This window comes from Nerophis lumbriciformis, linkage group LG08 (assembly GCF_033978685.3).
Source record: "Nerophis lumbriciformis linkage group LG08, RoL_Nlum_v2.1, whole genome shotgun sequence".
NCBI lineage: Eukaryota > Metazoa > Chordata > Actinopteri > Syngnathiformes > Syngnathidae > Nerophis > Nerophis lumbriciformis.
In genome coordinates, this window is record NC_084555.2 from 50,842,147 (window position 1) to 50,867,401 (window position 25,255).

The 25,255-nt window shown below is 37.2% G+C and overlaps 2 protein-coding genes across 2 annotated transcripts in view; both read right to left on the bottom strand.

The window, feature by feature from the left end:
- Positions 1–1,182: 1,182 nt before the first annotated feature.
- Positions 1,183–14,810, bottom strand: LOC133611335 (kinesin-like protein KIF3C). Its single transcript, XM_061968041.1, has 8 exons — positions 13,150–14,810; positions 7,037–7,138; positions 6,846–6,968; positions 6,413–6,531; positions 6,195–6,311; positions 5,138–5,264; positions 4,644–4,825; positions 1,183–1,676 (listed from the first exon to the last, which is right to left on the bottom strand). The coding sequence occupies exons 1-8, from the start codon at positions 14,452–14,454 to the stop codon at positions 1,526–1,528; spliced, it is 2,226 nt and encodes a 741-aa protein (XP_061824025.1). The 5' UTR covers positions 14,455–14,810; the 3' UTR covers positions 1,183–1,525.
- Positions 14,811–17,224: 2,414 nt separating this feature from the next.
- Positions 17,225–25,255, bottom strand: part of hadhab (hydroxyacyl-CoA dehydrogenase trifunctional multienzyme complex subunit alpha b) — a 44,656-nt gene continuing 36,625 nt past the window's right edge. Inside the window, exons 18-20 of the mRNA XM_061969176.1 lie at positions 19,800–19,914; positions 19,581–19,726; positions 17,225–17,595 (exon numbers count right to left, since the gene is read on the bottom strand). Coding sequence (XP_061825160.1) covers positions 17,450–17,595; positions 19,581–19,726; positions 19,800–19,914 — 407 coding nt within the window. The 3' untranslated portion in view covers positions 17,225–17,449. The remainder of the gene's footprint in view (positions 17,596–19,580; positions 19,727–19,799; positions 19,915–25,255) is intronic.

Consider the following 25,255-nt stretch of genomic DNA (forward strand, 5'->3'; position numbering starts at 1 on the left):
TGCCATAAAAAAATTAGTTTAATTTGACAAAAATGCATAAAATAAACAAAAAAACATATCACTTATTTGTAAAACTTTTTTGAGTAGGGCTCATTTTAGATTTTTTAAAAACTTGTTAAAAAAATAATGAATTAAAATCAATGTTATGAATTATTGACATATTCACGGCTCCAATTACTTCACTTCAAATATTTCGGATTGAAATATTTTCGAAGTATTTTTTTGCCATTAAAAACTACGTTTTGACGAAAAATGCAAAAAAATAAATAAAATGTGTAACATATTTGTAAAACTTTAGATTATTTTTTAATTTGCTCAAAAAATAATAATGAATTAAAATCAATGTTATGAATTATTGACATATTCACAGCTCCAGTTACTTCATGTCAAATATTACACTTTGAAATATTTTATGGGGGAAATAGTGCATATTTTGTGTTTTTGCCATAAAAAAAATACTTTAATTTGACAAAAATGCATAAACAAAAAAACATATCACTTATTTGTAAAACTTTGAGTGGGGCTCATTTTAGATTTTTTATAAACTTACACAAAAAATAATGAATTAAAATCAATGTTATGAATTATTTACATATTCATGGCTCTAATGACTTCATGTCAACTATTACACCTCAAATTATTTTATGGGGGAAATAGTTTTTTTATGGCAAAAACACAAAATACGCGCAGTTTTATTTGACGAAAAATGCATAAAACAAAAAAATAGATTTTTAAAAACTTGCTCAAAAAATAATAATGAATTAAAATCAATGTTATGAATTATTGACCTACTCACAGCTCCAATTACTTCATGTCAAATATTACACTTTGAAATATTTTATGGGGGAAATAGTGCATATTTTGTGTTTTTGCCATAAAAAACTGTTTTATTTGACGAAAAATGCAAAAAAAAACTTATGACTTATTTGTAAATCTTTTTTGAGTGGGGCCCCTTTTGGATTTTTTTTTTTTTAAACTTGCTCAAAAAATTAATTAATTAAAATCAATGTTATGAATTATTGACATTCACTGCTCCAATTACTTCATGTCAAATATTACACTTTTAAATCTTTTTTGAGAGGGAAAAAATTTACATTTTGTGTTTTTGCCATAGAAAACTGGGTTTGGACAAAAAGGGAATAAAACATAAAAATAAAAAAAAAAGTGAATAAATGATATGGACAGACCTGAAGTGGATCTAGTTTAAGTGTTAAAGAAAATGTAAAAAAATCAAATAAATTTGACTTATTTTTGACATTTTTATGACCAAACTTAAAGTTAAAAATAAATGTATTGGTTTTGAAAATGAAAGGTATGAAAATGCTTTCACTTTCCATTGTGCGACCTTCAGGGGTGAACGTTTGGACACACCTGGACTAGACGCTCCCAAAAGGAAAAGGAAAAGCTGTGCTTTTTTGCTGACCTCGGCTTTTTTGTTGAAGCAGCACAAGACAAAAGGCAAACTCATCTCAGCAGCTGCTTTGTTTTGTTGCTGGTGTGCTTCTACAGGTGCAGCAGGGGCCACTCAGGGGCCACTCAAAGCCCACTCAGCGTGGGGCGAGGCCTCGGCTGGGAGATGGACGGCTGAGAAGGGTCTTGGTCTGGGACTGTGGGACGAGGTGAGGGTGCTGGAGGACCAGGATGGTGAAAGACCAGCTGCTTGTGGCGCTTGGTACCTGACAGGAGTCAAATACTTCATTTACTTTGCTCTTTTATTCTCATTTTCAAAAATTCTGACTTTTCTCTCAAAAAAATGATGATTTTAGTGCATACATTCTCAAAACATTTGTTGTTTTAATATTAATATGTTCATACAATTATAATGTGACTTTAATCCAATGATTTTTTTAAAACAAAAAAACCTCTCCTCCATTATAATTGAGCTTGTATTATCTTATTGGGATATTAACATATTTATACAATATATTTGGACTATATTCTCATAAAATGCAATTTTTCAGGTCAAATTTGGCTTCTTCAAAATATTTTCACATGAATGTAAAATTGTACAAATATATTGCAACATTTAAATACATTTAAACATGTTTGTTCAATACATTCTTATCAAATTAAGACATTTCTGGCTTTTCCTGAAAACAATGACTTGAATTTTCTATTTATTATTATGAAAAAAAATTGTTTTTTCAATTTTATTCTCATTTTAAAAAAATGTAAAAAATAAATTGACATTTGTTGTTTTAATATTAATATATTCATAAAATTATAATGTGACTTTAATCAGATGATTTTTTTTTAAACAATAAAACAAAAACAAAACTCTCCTCCATTATAATTGAGCTAGTATTATCTTATTGTGATTTTAACATATTTACACAATATATTTGGACTATATTCTCATAAAATACAATTTTTCAGGTCAAATTTGGCTTCTTCAAAATATTTTGACAATTGTACAAATATATTGCAACATTTAAATACATTTAAACACATTTGTTAAATATATTCTTATCAAATTAAGACATTTCTGGCTTTTCCTGAAAACAATGACTTGAATTTTCTATTTATTATTATAAAATGTTTTTGTTTTTTTTCAATTTTATTCTCATTTTAAAAAAATGTAAAAAAATTTGACATTTGTTGTTTTAATATTAATATATTCATAAAATTATAATGTGACTTTAATCAGATGATTTTTTTTAAACAATAAAACAAAAAAAAACTCTCCTCCATTATAATTGAGCTAGTATTATCTTATTGTGATTTTAACATATTTATACAATATATTTGGACTATATTCTCATAAAATACCATTTTTCAGGTCAAATTTGGCTTCTTCAAAATATTTTGACAATTGTACAAATATATTGCAACATTTAAATACATTTAAACATATTTGTTAAATATATTCTTATCAAATTAAGACATTTCTGGCTTTTCCTGAAAACAATGACTTGAATTTTCTATTTATTATTATAAAATGTTTGGGTTTTTTTTTTCAATTTTATTCTCATTTTAAAAAAATGTAAAAAAAAATTGACATTTGTTGTTTTAATATTAATATATTCATAAAATTATAATGTGACTTTAATCCGATGATTTTTTTTAAACAATAAAACAAAAAAAAACTCTCCTCCATTATAATTGAGCTAGTATTATCTTATTGTGATTTTAACATATTTATACAATATATTTGGACTATATTCTCATAAAATACAATTTTTCAGGTCAAATTTGGCTTCTTCAAAATATTTTGACAATTGTACAAATACATTGCAACATTTAAATACATTTAAAAATATTTGTTAAATATATTCTTATCAAATTAAGACATTTCTGGCTTTTCCTGAAAACCATGACTTGAATTTTCTATTTATTATTATAAAATGTATTTTTTTTTTTCAATTTTATTCTCATTTTAAAAAAAATTAAAAAAATTTGACATTTGTTTTAATATTAATATATTCATAAAATTATAATGTGACTTTAATCAGATGATTTTTTTTAAACAATAAAACAAAACAAAAACTCTCCTCCATTATAATTGAACTAGTATTATCTTATTGTGATTTTAACATATTTATACAATATATTTGGACTATATTCTCATAAAATACCATTTTTCAGGTCAAATTTGGCTTCTTCAAAATATTTTGACAATAGTACAAATATATTGCAACATTTTTTAAATATATTCTTATCAAATTAAGACATTTCTGGCTTTTCCTGAAAACAATGACTTTAATTTTCTATTTATTTTTATAACATTTATTTTTTCAATTGTATCCTTATTTAAAATCATTTTTAACAATTTTGACATTTGTTGTTTTAATATGAATATATTCATATAATTATAATAATGTGACTTTATCCGATGATTTTCTTAAAACTAACAAAAACAAAAAAACTCCCCGCCATTATAATTGAGCTAGTATTATCTTATTGTGATATTAACATATTTATACAATATATTTGGACTATATTCTCATAAAATGCCATTTTTCAGATCAAATTCGGCTTCTTCAAAATATTTTGACGTGCATGTAAAATTGTACAAATATATTGCAACATTTAAACATATTTGTTCATTATATTCTTATCAAATTAGGACATTTCTTCCTGAAAACAATGACTTGAATTTTCTATTTATTATTATAAAAAAGAATATTTTCAATTTTATTCTCATTTGAAAAATGTTTAAACATCTATTTATAATTATAAAATTTATTTTTAAAATTTTATTCTCATTTTAAATTATTATTTTTTAAACAATTCTGACTTTTCTCTCCAAAAATGATGACTTTAGTAACAGTAAAAAGTTTTATTATTGAGATATATTGTCATTAAATTATTAATTTTTTCTTGCAAAATTAGGTTTTTCCTTAAAAATTATTTCACTTTTATTTAAAAAATGTTTTATAAAAAAATAAAAAAAATAATCCGCTTTAGAACGGGGAAAAATACCAACTTTTTTCTCTAAATGGCGTTGACCTCCAGTATAAAATGACGTAATCAAGGGTTGGAATTGGGGGTTAAATCATTAAAATGAATCCCGGGCGTGGCCACCGCTGCTGCTCACTGCTCCCCTCACCTCCCAGGAGGTGATCAAGGGGGATGGGTCACCTCCACCAACACCACAACTCACCAGCAGGTGGTGCTGCACCTCCACCAACACCACAACTCACCAGGACTGGGACTTCCTGACCCGCGCTGGCGACCGAGTCCGGTCTCGCATGGCGACCGGGTCCAGGGCGGGGTCGGGCAAGAGCCTGGGGGAGAAAACCCTCTCCAGGTGAGAGCCGTGTAGGTCCAAGGAGAAGAAAGTGGGCGGAGACAAGTCCAGCTCCAGCAACATGACGTTCTCAGCCTGGATCACAGACCACGTGACAATAAAACATTTCACATATTCATGTTCCTGCCAATCACAGACCACGTGACAGTCAAACATTTCACATATTCATGTTCCTGCCGATCACAGACCACGTGACAGTCAAACATTTCACATATTCATGTTCCTGCCGATCACAGACCACGTGACAATAAAACATTTCACATATTCATGTTCCTGCCGATCACAGACCACGTGACAATAAAACATTTCACATATTCATGTTCCTGCCGATCACAGACCACGTGACATTAAAACATTTCACATATTCATGTTCCTGCCGGTGCTGACCTGGTATCTGGACGGCGCCCCGGTTGCCGTGGCAACGGCGGCCTGCGCGTACTGGCTGATTGGCCGCTTGTATCCCACGGCGGAGAGAGGCCTCTTCTTCACCCGGGTGGACACGCTCGCATGAAGACTAGAGACAGGATAAATAACTACTTTAGGAGGTTGCCTACAGCTGGCATGTAGCTCACATAGCTATGCTACTGTTGCTAACCTAGCATGATGTTGAAATATAATGTTAGCATGTAGCTCACATAGCAATGCTACTGTTGCTAACCTACCATGATGTTGAAATGTAATGTTAGCATGTAGCTCACATAGCTATGTTAGTGTTGCTAACCCAGAATGTTTAAAATATAATGTTAGCATTTAGCTCACCTAGCTATGCTAATGTTGCTAATTTGTCATGTTAAAATGTAATGTTAGCATGCAGCTCACATAGCTATGCTAATGTTGCTAACCCAGAATGATGTTCAAACGTAATGTTAGCATGTCGCTCACATAGTTATACTACTGTTGCTAACCTAGCATGATGTTAAAATCTAATGTTAGCATGTCGCTCACATAGCTATGCTAATGCTGCTAAACCAGAATAATGTTCAAGCGTAATGTTAGCATGTAGCTCACATATCTATGCTACTGTTGCTAACCTAGCATGATGTTAAGATGTACTGTTAGCTTGTCGCTCACATAGCTATGCTAATGTTGCTAACCTAGCATGATGTTGCCAACCTAGCATGATGTTAAAAATCTAATGTTCGCATGTTGCTCACATAGCTATGCTAATGTTGCTAACCCAGAATTATGTTCAAACGTAATGTTAGCATGTCGCTCACATATCTATGCTACTGTTGCTAACGTAGCATGATGTTAAAATGTAGTGTTAGCATGTAGATTACAAAGCTAGGCTAATGTTGCTAACGTAGTATGATGTTAAAATGTAACGTTGGCGTGTAGATTATAAAGCTAGGCTAATGTTGCTAACCTAGCATGATGTTAAAATGTAATGTTAGCATGTAGCTCACATAGCTATGCTATGTGTGTAATTGTTCTAGAAACTGACCTGTCTGAGGGCACCACAGACTTCAGTCTCCATTGGTCCTCGTCTGCATCAAAGCTCAGTCTGCTCACCATCTTCTTCTTCTGCTCCGCTGGCACAAAGTTGTCAATCAGCAGAGATCTGAAGTGTGCAAAAAAAAAACAACGAAAAAAACGGTTCGGACTCGCCGATGTTTCAGGTAAAGTGAAGGCAATCGTCATAACACGAGCGCAGAAACTGACTTGTACTTGAGTTCTCGCGTCAGCTCGTTCTGGGTCTGTTCCAGTTCTTGCCTGGTGGTCACGTGCTCCTCAACCACGTCACGAGTCTCCGCCCACACCAGCTGCAGCTTGGCGTACATCTGAGCACCACGTTATGTCATTCAGTTCTGATGTAATGTTAGCATGTAGCTCACATAGCTATGCTAATGTTGCTAACTTAGCATGGTGTTAAAATGTAATGTTAGCATGTCGCTCACATAGCTATGCTGGTGTTGCGAACCTAGCATGATGTTAAAATGTAATGTTAGCATGTAGCTCAAATAGCTATGCTAATGTTGCTAAACCAGCATGACATAATACAAAAATATACAACAATAACAATAAACATTGTGTGTTTAAATGAGAGTTTGCAAGCCAGTGACGTCATCATGTCCATGTGGTGATGTCATCTCACCCTCCTCAGCTTCTTGGTCTTCAGCTCCACCTCCTGCTGCAGGGAGGAGAAAGTCTCCCTCATCTCTGACGTCTCCTCGTCCTGCAGCATCATCTGCTGCTGCATCTCCCTCTCGCCACGTATCTGTGCACACACACACACCGTCATGGCCACACCACTTTAGCCCACGTGGGTAATGTGCGCTCTCTCACCTGCTCAGCAATCTCCTGCCTCCTTTGTTCCAGCAACTTCTGCTGCTCGTTGGTGTGATCAATGATGGTCTTGCCTCCCTCCAGAAGTTTGCTCTCCATGGCCTGCAAGCAGTACAAAAGTCAGTGTACTTCAGTGTAATATTAAACTCCATATTTTTTTTGGTTAAAAATTTTTAATGAGCTAAAATACTAGCATAAAATGTTAGCATGGCAACGTTAGCATGGTAACTTAGAAAAATTAGTATACTTCTGATATGGCGAGAAGTATAAAAAGCATTCATATTCAGGTTTAAACAGCTAAAATTTGCAAAAATGGTAGCATGCTAACTTTAGCATGATGACATTCGAGAAATAACATCTAAAACGGCGCCAAGTATCAAAAGCCAGGATATTTAGGTTTTAACAAATACAATTAGTTGAAATGCTAACATGCTAACAGTACCATGTAAACATAAGAACAGTTAAAATACTTGTACAACACCAAGTATTAAACTCCATATTTTTTTAAGTTTCCAAATTTTAAATGAGCTAAAATACTAGCATAAAATGTTAGCATGGTAACGTTAGCATGATAACGTAGAAAAATTAGTATACTTCTGATATGGCGAGAAGTATAAAAAGCATTCATATTTAGGTTTAAACGGCTAAAATTAGCTAAATTGCTAGCATATAATGTTGGCATGCTAACATTAGCATGATGACAAGAGAAAAAAAAAATCAAAAATGGCGCCAAGTATCAAAAGCCAGGATATTTAGGTTTTAACGAATAAAATGAGCTAAAATACTAGCATAAAATGTTAGCATGATAACGTAGAAAAATTAGTGTACTTCTGATATGGCGAGAAGTATAAAAAGCATTCATATTTAGCTTCAAACGGCTAAAATTAGCAAAAATGCTAGCATGCTAACGTTAGCATGATGACATTCGAGAAATAAAACCTAAAATGGCGCCAAGTATCAAAAGCCAGGATATTTAGGTTTTAACAAATAAAATGAGCTAAAATACTAGCATAAAATATTAGCATGGTAACGTTAGCATGATAACTTAGAAAAATTAATGTACTTCTGATATGGCGAGAAGTATAAAAAGCATTCATATTTAGCTTCAAACGGCTAAAATTTGCAAAAATGCTAGCATGCTAACGTTAGCATGATGACATAAGAGAAATAAAATCTAAAATGGCGCCAAGTATCAAAAGCCAGGAAATTTATGTTTTAACGAATACAATTACTTGAAATGCTAACATGCTAACAGTAACATGTAAACATAAGGACAGTTAAAATACTTGGATGACACCAGATATTTAAAATCCATATTGTTTTAGGTTCAAGAATTTAAATGAGCTAAAATACTAGCATAAAATGTTAGCATGGTAACGTTAGCATGATAACGTAGAAAAATTAGTGTACTTCTGATATGGCGAGAAGTATAAAAAGCATTCATATTTAGGTTTAAACTGCTAAAATTAGCAAAAATGCTAGCATGCTAACGTTAGCATGATGACATTCAAGAAATAAAATCTAAAATGGCGCCAAGTATCAAAAACCAGGATATTTAGGTTTTAACGAATAAAATGAGCTAAAATACTAGCATAAAATATTAGCATGGTAACGTTAGCATGATAACGTAGAAAAATGTATGTACTTCTGATATGGCGAGAAGTATAAAAAGCATTCATATTTAGGTTTAAACGGATAAAATTAGCAAAAATGCTAGCATATTATGTTGGCATGCTAATGTTAGCATGATGACATTTGAGAAATAAAATCTAAAATGGCGCCAAGTATCAAAAGCCAGGACATTTAGGTTTTAACGAATAAAATGAGCTAAAATACTAGCATAAAATGTTAGCATGATAACGTAGAAAAATTAGTGTACTTCTGATATGGCGAGAAGTATAAAAAGCATTCATATTTAGCTTCAAATGGCTAAAATTAGCAAAAATGTTAGCATGATGACATTCGAGAAGTAAAATCTAAAATGGCGCCAAGTATCAAAAACCAGGATATTTAGGTTTTAACAAATAAAATGAGCTAAAATACTAGCATAAAATATTAGCATGGTAACGTTAGCATGATAACGTAGAAAAATTAATGTACTTCTGATATGGCGAGAAGTATAAAAAGCATTCATATTTAGGTTTAAACGGCTAAAATTTGCAAAAATGCTAGCATATAATGTTGACATGCTAATGTTAGCATGATGACAAGAGAAATAAAATCTAAAATGGCGCCAAGTATCAAAAGCCAGGATATTTAGGTTTTAACGAATACAATTACTTGAAATGCTAACATGCTAACAGTAACATGTAAACATAAGGACAGTTAAAATACTTGGATGACACCAGATATTTAAAATCCATATCGTTTTAGGTTCAAGAATTTAAATGAGCTAAAATACTAGCATAAAATGTTAGCATGGTAACGTTAGCATGATAACGTAGAAAAATTAGTGTACTTCTGATATGGCGAGAAGTATAAAAAGCATTCATATTTAGGTTTAAACGGCTAAAATTAGCAAAAATGCTAGCATGCTAACGTTAGCATGATGACATTCGAGAAGTAAAATCTAAAATGGCGCCAAGTATCAAAAACCAGGATATTTAGGTTTTAACAAATAAAATGAGGTAAAATACTAGCATAAAATGTTAGCATGATAACGTAGAAAAATTAGTGTACTTCTGATATGGCGAGAAGTATAAAAAGCATTCATATTTAGGTTCAAACGGCTAAAATTAGCAAAAATGCTAGCATGATGACATTCGAGAAATAAAATCTAAAATGGCGCCAAGTATCAAAAGCCAGGATATTTAGGTTTTAACGGATAAAATGAGCTAAAATACTAGCATAAAATGCTAGCATGGTAACGTTAGCATGATAACGTAGACAAATTAATGTACTTCTGATATGGCAAGAAGTATAAAAAGCATTCATATTTAGGTTTAAACGGCTAAAATTTGCAAAAATGCTAGCATATAATGTTGACATGCTAACGTTAGCATGATGACATAAGAGAAATAAAATCTGAAATGGCGCCAAGTATTAAAAGCCAGGATATTTAGGTTTTAACGAATACAATTACTTGAAATGCTAACATGCTAACAGTAACATGTAAACATAAGAACAGTTAAAATACTTGGACACCAGATATTTAAAATCCATATTTTTTTAGGTTCAAGAATTTAAATGAGCTAAAATACTAGCATAAAATGTTAGCATGGTAACGTTAGCATGATAACGCAGAAAAATTAGTGTACTTCTGATATGGCGAGAAGTATAAAAAGCATTCATATTTAGGTTTAAACTACTAAAATTAGCAAAAATGCTAGCATGCTAACGTTAGCATGATGACATTCAAGAAATAAAATCTAAAATGGCGCCAAGTATCAAAAGCCAGGATATTTAGGTTTTAACGAATAAAATGAGCTAAAATACTAGCATAAAACGTTAGCATGGTATTGTTAGCATGATAACGTAGAAAAATTAATGTACTTCTGATATGGTGAGAAGTATAAAAAGCATTCATATTTAGGTTTAAACGGCTAAAATTTGCAAAAATGCTAGCATATAATGTTGACATGCTAACGTTAGCATGATGACATAAGAGAAATAAAATCTAAAATGGCGCCAAGTATCAAAAGCCAGGAAATTCATGTTTTAACGAATACAATTACTTGAAATGCTAACAGTAACATGTAAACATAAGGACAGTTAAAATACTTGGATGACACCAGATATTTCAAATCCATATTGTTTTAGGTTCAAGAATTTAAATGAGCTCAAATACTAGCATAAAATGTTAGCATGGTAACGTTAGCATGATAACGCAGAAAAATTAGTGTACTTCTGATATGGCGAGAAGTATAAAAAGCATTCATATTTAGGTTTAAACGGCTAAAATTAGCAAAAATTCTAGCATGCTAACGTTAGTTAGCATGATGACATTCGAGAAATAAAATCTAAAATGGCGCCAAGTATCAAAAACCAGGATATTTAGGTTTTAACGAATACAATTAGTTAAAATGCTAACATGCTAACAGTAGCATGTAAACATAAGAACAGTTAAAATACTTGGACGACACCAGATATTTAAAATCCATATTTTTTTAGGTTCAAGAATTTAAATGAGCTAAAATACTAGCATAAAATGTTAGCATGGTAACGTTAGCATGATAACGTAGAAAAATTTGTATACTTCTGATATGGCGAGAAGTATAAAAAGCATTCATATTTATGTTTAAACGGCTAAAATTAGCAAAATTGCTAGCATATAATGTTGGCATGCTAACATTAGCATGATGACAAGAGAAATAAAATCTAAAATGGCGCCAAGTATCAAAAGCCAGGACATTTAGGTTTTAACGAATTAAATGAGCTAAAATACTAGCATAAAATGTTAGCATGATAACGTCGAAAAATTAGTGTACTTCTGATATGGCGAGAAGTATAAAAAGCATTCATATTTAGCTTCAAACGACTAAAATTAGCAAAAATGCTAGCATGCTAACATTAGCATGATGACATTCGAGAAATAAAATCTAAAATGGCGCCAAGTATCAAAAGCCAGGATATTTAGGTTTTAACGAATAAAATGAGCTAAAATACTAGCATAAAATGTTAGCATGACAACGTAGAAAAATTAGTGTACTTCTGATATGGCAAGAAGTATAAAAAGCATTCATATTTAGCTTCAAACGGCTAAAATTAGCAAAAATGCTAGCATGCTAACATTAGCATGATGACATTCGAGAAATAAAATCTAAAATGGCGCCAAGTATCAAAAGCCAGGATATTTAGGTTTTAACGAATAAAATGAGCTAAAATACTAGCATAAAATGTTAGCATGGTAATGTTAGCATGATAACGTAGAAAAATTAATGTACTTCTGATATGGCAAGAAGTATAAAAAGCATTCATATTTAGGTTTAAACGGCTAAAATTTGCAAAAAAAATGCTAGCATATAATGTTGACATGCTAACGTTAGCATGATAACATCAAATCAAATCAAATCAACTTTATTTATAGTAAGAGAAATAAAAATCTAAAATGGCGCCAAGTATCAAAAGCCAGGAAATTTATGTTTTAACGAATACAATTACTTGAAATGCTAACATGCTAACAGTAACATGTAAACATAAGGACAGTTAAAATACTTGGATGACACCAGATATTTAAAATCCATATTGTTTTAGGTTCAAGAATTTAAATGAGCTAAAATACTAGCATAAAATGTTAGCATGGTAACATTAGCATGATAACGCAGAAAAATTAGTATACTTCTGATATGGCGAGAAGTATAAAAAGCATTCATATTTAGGTTTAAACGGCTAAAATTAGCAAAAATGCTAGCATGCTAACGTTAGCATGATGACATTCGAGAAATAAAATCTAAAATGGCGCCAAGTATCAAAAGCCAGGATATTTAGGTTTTAACGAATACAATTAGTTGAAATGCTAACATGCTAACAGTAACATGTAAACATAAGAACAGTTAAAATACTTGAACACCGACACCAAGTATTAAACTCCCTATTTTTTTTAGGTTTAAAAATTTAAATGAGCTAAAATACTAGCATAAAATGCTAGCATGCTAACAGTAACATGAAAACATAAGAACAGTTCAAATACTTGGACGACACCAAGTATTAAACTCCATTTTTTTTTTAAGTTAAACTTAATGAGCTAAAATACTAGCATACAATTTTAGCATGACAACGTTAGCATGTTAACTTGGAAAAGTTAGTGTACTTCTGATATGGCGAGAAGTATAAAAAGCATTTATATTTAGGTTTAAACGGCTAAAATTAGCAAAAATGCTAGCATATAATGGTGGCATGCTAACGTTGCTAACATGATGACATTCGAGAAATAAAATGTAAAAATGGCGCCAAGTATCAAAATCCATATTTTTGTTAGGTTCAAAAATTTAAATGAGCTAAAATACTAGCATAAAATGTTAGTATGATAGCATAGAATAGTTAGTATACTTCTAATAAGTATTTTTTTTAAAGTCATATTTAGGACATTAATTTGGTATTTATCTCAAAAAAGTCATTTTGATTTGAGCAAAGTTATTAGAGAATAAAGATGTAGTGAAAATGGCGGCTGCTACCTTGTACTTCTCCATGATCTTCTCCACCGCCTCCCGGTCCCACTGGCCGTCGTCCACGCTCATCCTCTTCTCCCCACCTCGGTCCTCGGCGTCCTTCTCCCTGAAGAAGACGGCGTGGTCCCCGTCCAGTCCCTGGCTGAGTCTCTTGCTCTCCCGCCTCCTGCTCCTCCTCTCCCGGGCCAGCGTGCCCCGCTCCTCCAGCTGCGCCTTCAGGCGGGCGATCTCCCGCTGGAACTCCCTGAGCAGGGCGGCCTCCGGGTCCTCGTTGACGCGGGGCTTGTTCTTGATGTTCTTGGCCCGGTTGGCGTACCGGAGGGTGGCCAGGGACTCGTGGTGGTTCCGGGGCGAGGGCCCCACGGTGGCGATCATGACGGTCTTGGCGTTGCCGCCCAGCGAGTCCTGCAGCAGGCGGGTGAGCTTGGAGTCCCGGTAGGGGACATGGCCGCCCTTCCCGTCCGCCAGCGCCGAGATGACGTTCCCCAGGGCGGACAGGGACAGGTTGATTTTGGTGGCCTCCTTCAGGCGCTCGCCTTTGGCGCCGGTCTTGCTTTGGCGTTCGCTCCCGGCCAGGTCCACCATGTTGAGCTTCCCCACCCGGATGTGGTCCTCGCCGTCCGGCCCTTCCTGGCTGCTCTCCACGGTGACCACGAAGATGGCGTGGGAACGCGAGCTGCGTTCGTTCATGTAGGTGAAGCCCACGGACCGGGACTGGTCGCCCAGGTTCATGACGTGCTGGATCTCCGTGGCGTTCTTGGTGACCACCGACGACAAGTCCTTGACGTAGACTCCGTAGTCCGGGCTCTCCTTCAGCTCCAACTTGCGGTTGTTGTCCTTGCGCAGGAGGTCTCGGATCTCCTCCTGGTAGATCTCCAAGTAGGAGGACCTGACCAAGTACTTCTGCCTCTGCGTCCTGGAGATGTGCGTGAAGATGTGGTGGAAGGAGTTGGGGATGACGCCCCTCATGTCGGGGTCCCCCGGCACGCCTTGCATGGTGTGGGTCTTACCTGTCCCGGTTTGGCCGTAGGCCAGGACGGTCCCGTTGAAGCCGCCGAGCACGGCGTCCACCAGCGGTCTCACGGCGTCGTCGTAGATGTCGCTCTGCTTGGACTCCCGTCCGTAGACCGAGTCGAAGGTGAAGACTTTGACGGGCTCGTCGGGTGGAGCCTTGGGGTTCCTGATGCGGATCTGGCCCAGTTTGTCATCCAGCTCCAGGATGGATTGGCAGTTCGCAGCCTCCTCCTTGCTGCTGAGGGGCCGGCATCTGGTCACCACCCTGACCGCCTCGCACGGCTTCATCTTGGACATGCTGGACCTCGGCGACCCGCCCCGTCATTCATTCATTCATCAATCTGCGTCACTAGCTTCTCCCTTCCAAACAAATATCCAGCGGTCAACACGTATCGTTTTAACTGATTATAAATATGTACAATAAATATCAAATAATAAATATATCCAGCGGTCAGTCCGCGGAGTTCTAAGCCCCGACTCGCGCTCTTCATCCCGGGTAGGAAGGCGGACAAGAACCGGGTGATCTGGCAACACAGTCCCGCGACGGTAACGCCCTGCTGGTGGACAATAGGAAGCAATCACGTGACCGGCGCGGCCAATCACGCTGCAGCAAATCTAAACCACTTCCTAGTACGTCATGTTTACATACGTTAGCTACGCCAGCGGAACGTAACGCCTTTCATTTAAAATGTCATTTAACAATATTTTTTTAAATCATCATTATTGGGGCGGATGTATTTAAAAGACGCGTTCCTCCCTTGTTCGTGTAAAAGAAGGTGGAAACACTTAATTGTATTGGTTGAATATTCACCTCCGGAGAGACAGCGGCAGTTCGCCCTCCTTGTGCCCGTACTGCTCAGTCATGGTGCGGGGAGCTCACAGGGGAAGTGCCTCTCTCAAAGGGACCGTCACTAAATTGCTTTTATTGTGCGTTTACCTTCAAAATCACAAGATCAATAATCTATAACCGAGTGTTTGTATGCTTACTATGGTAAATTATTTATTTGTTCACTGTTCTGTTACAGAGAACAAGGAAATTGGGTACAATTGTTATGGTATGAAAAGGGGTAGGAATAAAATAAGCTCTGCTTCTTCCTACTCCTTTTCGGACGTGCTGTAATGAAACAACTGGAATTGTGTGACGCATTACATTGTATCGAAATAAACAAACTGAACTGAACAAGTCAAATAATTTAATTAATCAAAGTTTATTTATATAGCCCTTTAATCACAAGTGTCTCAAAGGGCTGCAAATAATTAGCCCTACCCTAGTAGTTGTAATTTTCTTACTTTGAGTTTTATATTCACTTTTAATACAAAATAATAGGATAGGCCATACTTGCCAACCCTCGACTCCCGAAATTCAGCGCCTCTCCCGAAACCCCCCCCGGGACAAATTATCTCCCTAAAATCTCCCGAAATTCAGGCGGACTCAGGTCGATGCGGACCTGAGTCCGCTTTCCCACAATATAAACGGCGTGCCTGCCCAATGACGTTATAACTGTAGAATGATGGAGGGCGTGTTCTTGGTTTCTTATGTGGGTTTATTATTAGGCAGTTTCATTAACGTCCTCCCAGCGCGGCAACGACACACAACAACAGCAGTCACGTTTTGGTCTACCATAAAGCAGTTCGTCTGCCGTCAACAGCAATGTTGTGACACTCTTAAACAAGACAATACTGCCATCTAGTGCATTTGCTGAAAGCACTTTTGTGCGTGCCACACAGCAATGCATCATCAGAGAGGGTGTTCAGCATGGTTAGAAAAATAGTGACAGAGAATAGAACAAGGATGGACAATTCAACCCTTAACTCAACAAGTATATGTGTAAATAAATGAACACTGAAATTCAAGTATTGCTTATATATATATATATATATATATATATATATATATATATACACACACACACACACACACAGGTAAAAGCCAGTAAATTAGAATATTTTGAAAAACTTGATTTATTTCAGTAATTGCATTCAAAAGGTGTAACTTGTACATTATATTTATTCATTGCACACAGACTGATGCATTCAAATGTTTATTTCATTTAATTTTGATGATTTGAAGTGGCAACAAATGAAAATCCAAAATTCCGTGTGTCACAAAATTAGAATATTACTTAAGGCTAATACAAAAAAGGGATTTTTAGAAATGTTGGCCAACTGAAAAGTATGAAAATGAAAAATATGAGCATGTACAATACTCAATACTTGGTTGGAGCTCCTTTTGCCTCAATTACTGCGTTAATGCGGCGTGGCATGGAGTCGATGAGTTTCTGGTACTACTCAGGTGTTATGAGAGCCCAGGTTGCTCTGATAGTGGCCTTCAACTCTTCTGCGTTTTTGGGTCTGGCATTCTGCATCTTCCTTTTCACAATACCCCACAGATGTTCTATGGGGCTAAGGTCAGGGGAGTTGGCGGGCCAATTTAGAACAGAAATACCATGGTCCGTAAACCAGGCACGGGTAGATTTTGCGCTGTGTGCAGGCGCCAAGTCCTGTTGGAACTTGAAATCACCATCTCCATAGAGCAGGTCAGCAGCAGGAAGCATGAAGTGCTCTAAAACTTGCTGGTAGACGGCTGCGTTGACCCTGGATCTCAGGAAACAGAGTGGACCGACACCAGCAGATGACATGGCACCCCAAACCATCACCCAACCATGCAAATTTTGCATTTCCTTTGGAAATCGAGGTCCCAGAGTCTGGAGGAAGACAGGAGAGGCACAGGATCCACGTTGCCTGAAGTCTAGTGTAAAGTTTCCACCATCAGTGATGGTTTGGGGTGCCATGTCATCTGCTGGTGTCGGTCCACTCTGTTTCCTGAGATCCAGGGTCAACGCAGCCGTCTACCAGCAAGTTTTAGAGCACTTGTCAGGGCAGACAAGTATCCCCTGAACCAGAGCTTTTTTCGTCAAGAAGATCTTTGCAACTTTGTCGAGAGGCCAGTTGATCGATTCTATTGTTTGGATTTGGAGAGCTGTGCAAAAAGAGGCTCCAAGAAAGTGAAGACAAGATGAGACAAAGAAGCAAAAGCTGGGAAGTTGAGATCAAGAGAAAAGATTAGTTTCAATAACAACATTTTATTCATCCCTACATTTACATGATCATCCAACTCCACCCATAAACTATTTTCGCGTACAAAAAAAGCAGATCAGTACAAGTAATATCTTTAGGAACCTTACAGCGTCATACGGTCTATCATCCGATTAGGATTACGGTCGCTGGTTTTAGGCACGTTGTTGTGACATACTGCAGTTTGTTGAAGTGCTACAGGCAAACATGTTGGCCTTCACTTGTGAAACCTCTTGCTCGGGTCGTTGGCGTGATCCAGGAGGAGTTGGCACGGCGTGAAGTGGTTGCCGTAGACGGCCTCGTACCGCCGCATCTTCTCCACCAGCTTGTCGGCTCCCAGGGTGTCCACAAAGCGGAACGGCCCTGCAAGCCGGGACAGGAGTGTGAATGATACCGCCAAAATTACTATGAGAGGAATTAGTTACTTTCCCAAAAAAGTAATGGGATTAGTCTTTCATGAAATGTAACTAATGATATATATATATATTTTTTTTAAACCTTCAAATATCTGAGAGATGTTTCAAGAAAATAGTGTTACAGCTAAGGGTGTACCGCTCCAATATTGACGACACCGGCAAAAAATAAGCGAGGGATTATCTGGGTTTGTATCTAAATGTCCGATACAAGCAGTCCTGCAGCGTGTTTGCTTGTGCAAAAAAAAAAATCTAAACGTCACGATTTTAGTCAAGTAATTTACAAAAGGTAAACATTCTAGGCTATAGCCTACTAGGAGCGAGCAGCTACACAACAGCTAAGCACACAACAGCGCACAAGCTAGACATACACAAATATTGAATTAAATAAACAGCATGTTTAGAAAGTATCCAGTAACAAACGGGTCAGCATCTTTCAACTTAGTGCGTCATGAGCTTAATTTAAACTAATTAATTTTGACCTTTTTTTTTTTTTTTTTAAACCTTCAAATATCTGACAGATGTTTCATGAAAGTAGTGTTACATCTAAGGGTGTACCGTTCCAATATTGACGACACCTGCAAAAAATAAGCGAGGGATTATCCGGGCTTGCATCTAAATGTCCGATACAAGCAGTCCTGCAGCGTGTTTGCTTGTGCAAAAAAAAAAAAAATCTAAACGTCCCTATTTTAGTCAATGTTTACCTTTAGAAAAGGTAAACATTCTAGGCTATCGACTACTAGCTACTACAAGCTAGACATTCACAATTATGGAACTAAAAAAACAGCACATTTAGAAAGTATCCAGTAACAAACGTGTCCGCATCATTCAACTTAGTGCGCCCTTTTTTTTTTTTTAAACCTTCAAATATCTGACAGATGTTTCATGAAAGTAGTGTTATAGCTAAGGGTGTCCCGCTCCAATATTGACGACACCGGTAAAAAAATAAACGAGGGATTATCTGGGCTTGTATCTAAATGGCCGATACAGACATTCACAATTATTGAATTAAAAAAAACACCACATTTAGAAAGTATCCAGTAACAAACGTGTCCGCATCATTCAACTTAGTGCGTCATGAGCTTAACTTAAACCAATGAATCTTTCCCTTTTTTTTCTTCTTTTTTTTTTAAACCTTCAAATATATGACAGATGTTTCATGAAAGTAGTGTTACAGCTAAGGGTGCCCCGCTCCAATATTGACGACACCGGCAAAAAAATAAACAAGGGATTATCTGGGCTTGTATCTAAATGTCCGATACAGACATGCACAATTATTGAATTAAAAAAACACCACATTTAGAAAGTATCCAGTAACAAACGTGTCCGCATCATTCAACTTAGTGCGTCATGAGCTTAACTTAAAAAATTGCGACCACTAGATGTTGCAAAAACAATATTTATCACTTAAACATACAGACAACATAAGCCCATTTCAGTCGGTTCAAGTAAACTATATTTATATAGCACTTTTCTCTAGAGGCTCAAAGCGCTTTACATAGCGAAACCCATTATCTACATCTTTAAGCTACATTTTAAAGCAGTGTGGGTGGCACTGGGAGCAGGCGGGTAAAGTGTCTTGCACAAGGACACATCGGCAGTGACTAGGACTGCGGAAGCGGGGATCGAACCTGGAACCCTCAAGTTGCTGGCACGGCCGCCGGTTAATAATAAAAGACGTTTTTCATACCTACTTGTTTGACTCATTTCACTTGATCAAACCTTTTCTAAGACTCCACACTACTAAATAATACAAGTATGTATGATTCCTGCTGATATTGGATTGGATCGGTATCAGTATCGGCCAATACTCATAGATTGCAATATCTGTATAAGAAGTGAAACCGTATGGGGACATCCTGAAGAAGCCAACCTTGCTTTGTTTCCACTGATGGAACCAGGGCAAGAAAGTGTATATGTTGTGTATTGGCTGACCTCCAAGGCAGGGGGGGAACCCCAGGCCAAAAACTGCTCCGATGTCTCCTTCCAGAGGTCCGTTCAAGATTCCCTCTTGTAAACACAGCACGGCCTCATTGACGAACCGGGACACCAGTCGGTATTGGACGTCGGAGTCGGACGAACTACAGAAAAAGGTAGTAAGTTTGAGGTAGAAGTCAAGACATCAGCGCTCGCTACTAAAAGTTGACAACTCACACAGCGGGGTTAGGCGCCTTTTTGTATTTCTCCAAGATGTCTGCCACGTCCGGATTGACTTCTCGGACTTTGAGACCAGGCTGGTACACGTAACAACCCTTGCCAGACTTGCGACCTAAAAAAACAAAAAAGTGACCATTTAGTTTAGAAGTGTCCAAAGTGCGCCCCGCAACTATTTTTTATTGTATTTTTATTGATATTGTAAAAATATTATTACAGAGACAAAAATAATGTAGGACTAATTTTAACACTTTTATTAGTGGGGACCTTTTGGATCCCTGAGAATTGAAGTCATTGCTCCAGAAATAATGTTTTAAAATCAATGTTATGAATTACAAAGCACCTGGTAAGTATTTGCACTTTTTTTCCACATTTTGTTACATTACAGCCTGATTAAAAAATGGAATAAATCAGTTTTTGTCCTCAAAATTCTAGACACAATACCCCATAATGACAATGTGACAAGTATTTTTTTTTAATTTTGCAAATGCATTAAAAAACAATGACATGGACATAAGTAATCACAGCCTTCAATACTTTGTTGTTACAGCCTCAAGTATTTTTGAAGACGATGCCACAAACTTGGCACACCTATGTCTGGTCACTCTGTCAGAGCTACAACATTCCTCTGTGAAAAGAGAAGACCTTCCAGAAGGACAACCATCTCTGCAACAATTCACCAATAAAGCCTGTATGGTATAGTGGTCCTATTTCTGGGGCAGAGGTTGCTGAGGTAGTTAAAAAGCTCCTCGGTGGCAAGGCCCCGGGGGTAGATGAGATCCGCCCGGAGTTCCTTAAGGCTCTGGATGCTGTGGGGCTGTCTTCGTTGACAAGACTCTGCAACATCGCGTGGACATCGGGGGCGGTACCTCTGGATTGGCAGACCGGGGTGGTGGTTCCTCTCTTTAAGAAGGGGAACCGGAGGGTGTGTTCTAACTATCGTGGGATCACACTCCTCAGCCTTCCCGGTAAGGTCTATTCAGGTGTACTGGAGAGGAGGCTACGCCGGATAGTCGAACCTCGGATTCAGGAGGAACAGTGTGGTTTTCGTCCTGGTCGTGGAACTGTGGACCAGCTCTATACTCTCGGCAGGGTCCTTGAGGGTGCATGGGAGTTTGCCCAACCAGTTTACATGTTTTTTGTGGACTTGGAGAAGGCATTCGACCGTGTCCCTCGGGAAGTCCTGTGGGGAGTGCTCAGAGAGTATGGGGTATCGGACTGTCTGATTGTGGCAGTCCGCTCCCTGTATGATCATTGCCGGCAGTAAGTCGGACACGTTTCCAGTGAGGGTTGGACTCCGCCAAGGCTGCCCTTTGTCACCGATTCTGTTCATAACTTTTATGGACAGAATTTCTAGGCGCAGTCAAGGCGTTGAGGGGATCTGGTTTGGTGGCTGCAGGATTAGGTCTCTGCTTTTTGCAGATGATGTGGTCCTGATTGCTTCATCTGGCCTGGATCTTCAGCTCTCGCTGGATCGGTTCGCAGCAGAGTGTGAAGCGACTGGGATGAGAATCAGCACCTCCAAGTCCGAGTCCATGGTTCTCGCCCGGAAAAGGGTGGAGTGCCATCTCCGGGTTGGGGAGGAGATCTTGCCCCAAAGTGGAGGAGTTCAAGTACCTCGGAGTCTTGTTCACGAGTGAGGGAAGAGTGGATCGTGAGATCGACAGGCGGATCGGTGCGGCGTCTTCAGTAATGCGGACGCTGTATCGATCCGTTGTGGTGAAGAAGGAGATGAGCCGGAAGGCAAAGCTCTCAATTTACCGGTCGATCTACGTTCCCATCCTCACCTATGGTCATGAGCTTTGGGTTATGACCGAAAGGACAAGATCACGGGTACAAGCGGCCGAAATGAGTTTCCTCCGCCGGGTGGCGGGGCTCTCCCTTAGAGATAGGGTGAGAAGCTCTGTCATCCGGGGGGAGCTCAAAGTAAAGCCGCTGCTCCTCCACATGGAGAGGAGCCAGATGAGGTGGTTCGGGCATCTGGTCAGGATGCCACCCGAACGCCTCCCTAGGGAGGTGTTTAGGGCACGTCCGACCGGTAGGAGGCCGCGGGGAAGACCCAGGACACGTTGGGAAGACTATGTCTCCCGGCTGGCCTGGGAACGCCTCGGGGTCCCACAGGAAGAGCTGGACGAAGTGGCTGGGGAGAGGGAAGTCTGGGCTTCCCTGCTTAGGCTGCTGCCCCCGCGACCCGACCTCGGATAAGCGGAAGAAGATGGATGGATGGATGGTATAGTGGCCTGATGAAAGCCATTTCTTAGTCAAAAGTTTGCCAAAATGCACCTGAAAGACTAAGACCACGAGAAACGAAATTCTCTGGTCTAAAGAGACAAAGATTGAATGCCAGGCGTCATGTTTGGAGGAAACCAGGCACCGCTCATCACCAGGCCACTACCATCCCTATAGTGAAGCATGGTGGTGGCAGCATCATCATCATACCTGCCAACTTTTGAAATCAGAAAAACCTAGTAGCCAGGGTCCAGGGGCCGCAGGCCCCGGTAGGCCCAGGACAAAGTCCTGGTGGGGGGTTCAGCCCCCGACGCAAAATGATTATTAGCATTCAGACAGGTTAAAATGTTGCTAAAACCATCACTTTTCTATCAGTCACAGTGACTTTTCAAAACAAAAATATTACAGCAAAAATCATATGGGTTGATTGACATGTTTATTCTGTAAGCTAACTTCAATAGTTTGAAATTATTTTGACAGTTAATGCCAGTTATCCTGTCAACCTTTCACAAGACTTCAATTTGTTCATTGAAAGTATAAACAGTATAAACACTTTTTACAGTAAACAAATGGTAAAACAGTACTAAACAATTCCATAAAAATAAAAAAAATTGGTGTCATTATTAACTTTCTGTCCAAGCTTGTATAATCTACTGCCTTGTTCAATTGTATAAAATATTCTGTGCCTAAAATTCACATTTCTATCACAATTATCATACTGTAAACATGGTAAGCTAACTTCATTAAAATTAATAGTCCTGTCAATAGCATGGAATTACAATTCAAATGTAGTTTTTTTGTAAGCCTTTCAAAAGAATTCAAAATATGAAAAATGAATGAAAATTCATTTAAGCCATCAGACACTTGAAAAGTGGCACATCACATCTCTAATGTAATCATTTTAACTTTTTAACAGAAATAGCACTGCAAAAATATTAAGGACATACTTCTGTATTTTGGTAGTTATAAAGTTAAAGTTAAAGTCCCAATGATTGTCACACACACACTAGGTGTGGTGAAATTTGTCCTCTGCATTTGACCCATCCCCTTGATCACCCCCTGGGAGGTGAGGGGAGCAGTGGGCAGCAGCGGTGCTGCGCCCGGGAATCATTTTTGGTGATTTAACCCCCAATTCCAACCCTTGATGCTGAGTGCCAAGCAGGGACGTAATGGGTCCCATTTTTATAGTCTTTGGTATGACTCGGCCGGGGTTTGAACTCACAACCTACCGATCTCAGGGCGGACACTCTAACCACTAGGCCACTGAGTAGGTCAACATTTAACAAGATTTCTTCAACTTGGACTTGAATGCATAAATAGTATAAACACTTTTAACAGTATAACAGTACTAAACAATTCCAATAGATAACATTGGTGTCATTACCTTTTGGTGGATAAAATCCAAATTGTATCGCTAGCAACGGCATTAGACTTGTGTTTTTTTGTCCCAACGTGGTCTTTTACATCGCTAATTCCTCCGTGTCCGATCGAAAAATCTTGTCTGCACAAGGTGCAATTCGCGTAGTTTTCACCCTTTTTGGAACGGATAATTATTCCCGGATAGGCTTTTGAATATTCTTCACGGAATGACTGCAGTTTTCTTTTCGGTTTAAGACTCGTTTGCGATTTTTCTCCGGCTGATTCCATGATCGTTCGCTCGTTTGGAAACAATGGCAACTGGTGCCACGTGCTTGGCAGCGGTGCTATAAATAGCCTCGCGCATGGCATTCGGAATGGCTCGATAGGAAGTTACGGGAAGCAGTGTCGATTGTCATTGTTGTTACGCGATTTCGTGAATAAAACTTTTTAAAAAATATATTTTTTTAATTAATGAAAAACCGTATTTTTTAATCACTGCAACCGTAACCCAGAATAGGTTGATGAAAACCGTACTAATTACGGGAAAACCGGAGTAGTTGGCAGGTATGCATCATGATGCGGGGATGGTTTTTAGCTGCCAAAAGGTGCATCAACAAAGTATTGAGCAAAGGCTGTGAATTCTTGTGTGCATGTGATTTTTTAGTTTTAATACATTTGCTAAATAAAAAATAAATTAAAAAATCACATTGTCATTATGGGATATTGTCTGTAGAATTCTGAGGACAAAATGAACATATTCTATTTTTGGGAAAAAAAAGCTGTAACATAAAATGTGGAAAACGAGAAGCGTTGTGAATACTTTTCGGATGCACTATATTGACCTATTTAAGGCTCCAGTTACTTCATATCAAATGTTAAATTTTTTAATCTTTTGGGGGGGAAAAAGTGCATATCTTGTGTTTTGGCTATAAAAAAAAAACAGGGGTTTCTTTAACAAAAAGGGCATAAAACAAACTTTTTTTAATCTTTAGATAGATCTGAAGTTGATCTAGAGCAGGGGTGCTCACATTTTTTCTGCAGGCGAGCTACTTTTCAATTGATCAAGTCGTGGGGATCTACCTCATTCATATATATAATTTACATTTACTTATTTATGAAATATATGTTTTTGTTAACAAGTTAAAGGTGTTTAATGATAATACAAGCATGTTTAATACATATAGTTAATATTGTTAACAAGTTAAAGGTGTTTAATGATAATACAAGCATATTTAACACATATAGTTAATATTGTTAACAACTTAAAGGTGTTTAAAGATAATACAAGTATGTTTAATACATATAGTTAATATTGTTAACAACTTAAAGGTGTTTAAAGATAATACAAGCATGTTTAACACATATAGTTAATATTGTTAACAACTTAAAGGTGTTTAAAGATAATACAAGTATGTTTAATACATATAGTTAATAACTTAAAGGTGTTTAAAGATAATACAAGCATGTTTAACACATATAGTTAATATTGTTAACAAGTTAAAGGTGTTTAAAGATAATACAAGCATGTTTAACACATATAGTTAATATTGTTAACAAGTTAAAGGTGTTTAAAGATAAGACAAGCATGTTTAACACATATAGTTAATATTGTTAATAAGTTAAAGGTGTTTAAAGATAATACAAGCATGTTTAACACATATAGTTAATATTGTTAATAAATTAAAGGTGTTTAAAGATAATACAAGCATGTTTAACACATATAGATTCCTTTCTTTCATGAAGACAAGAATATAAGTTGGTGTATTACCTGATTCTGATGACTTGCATTGATTGGAATCAGACAGTGGTGATGATAATGTCCGCATTTTCAAATGGAGGAGAAAAAAAAGTCCTCCTTTCTGTCCAAT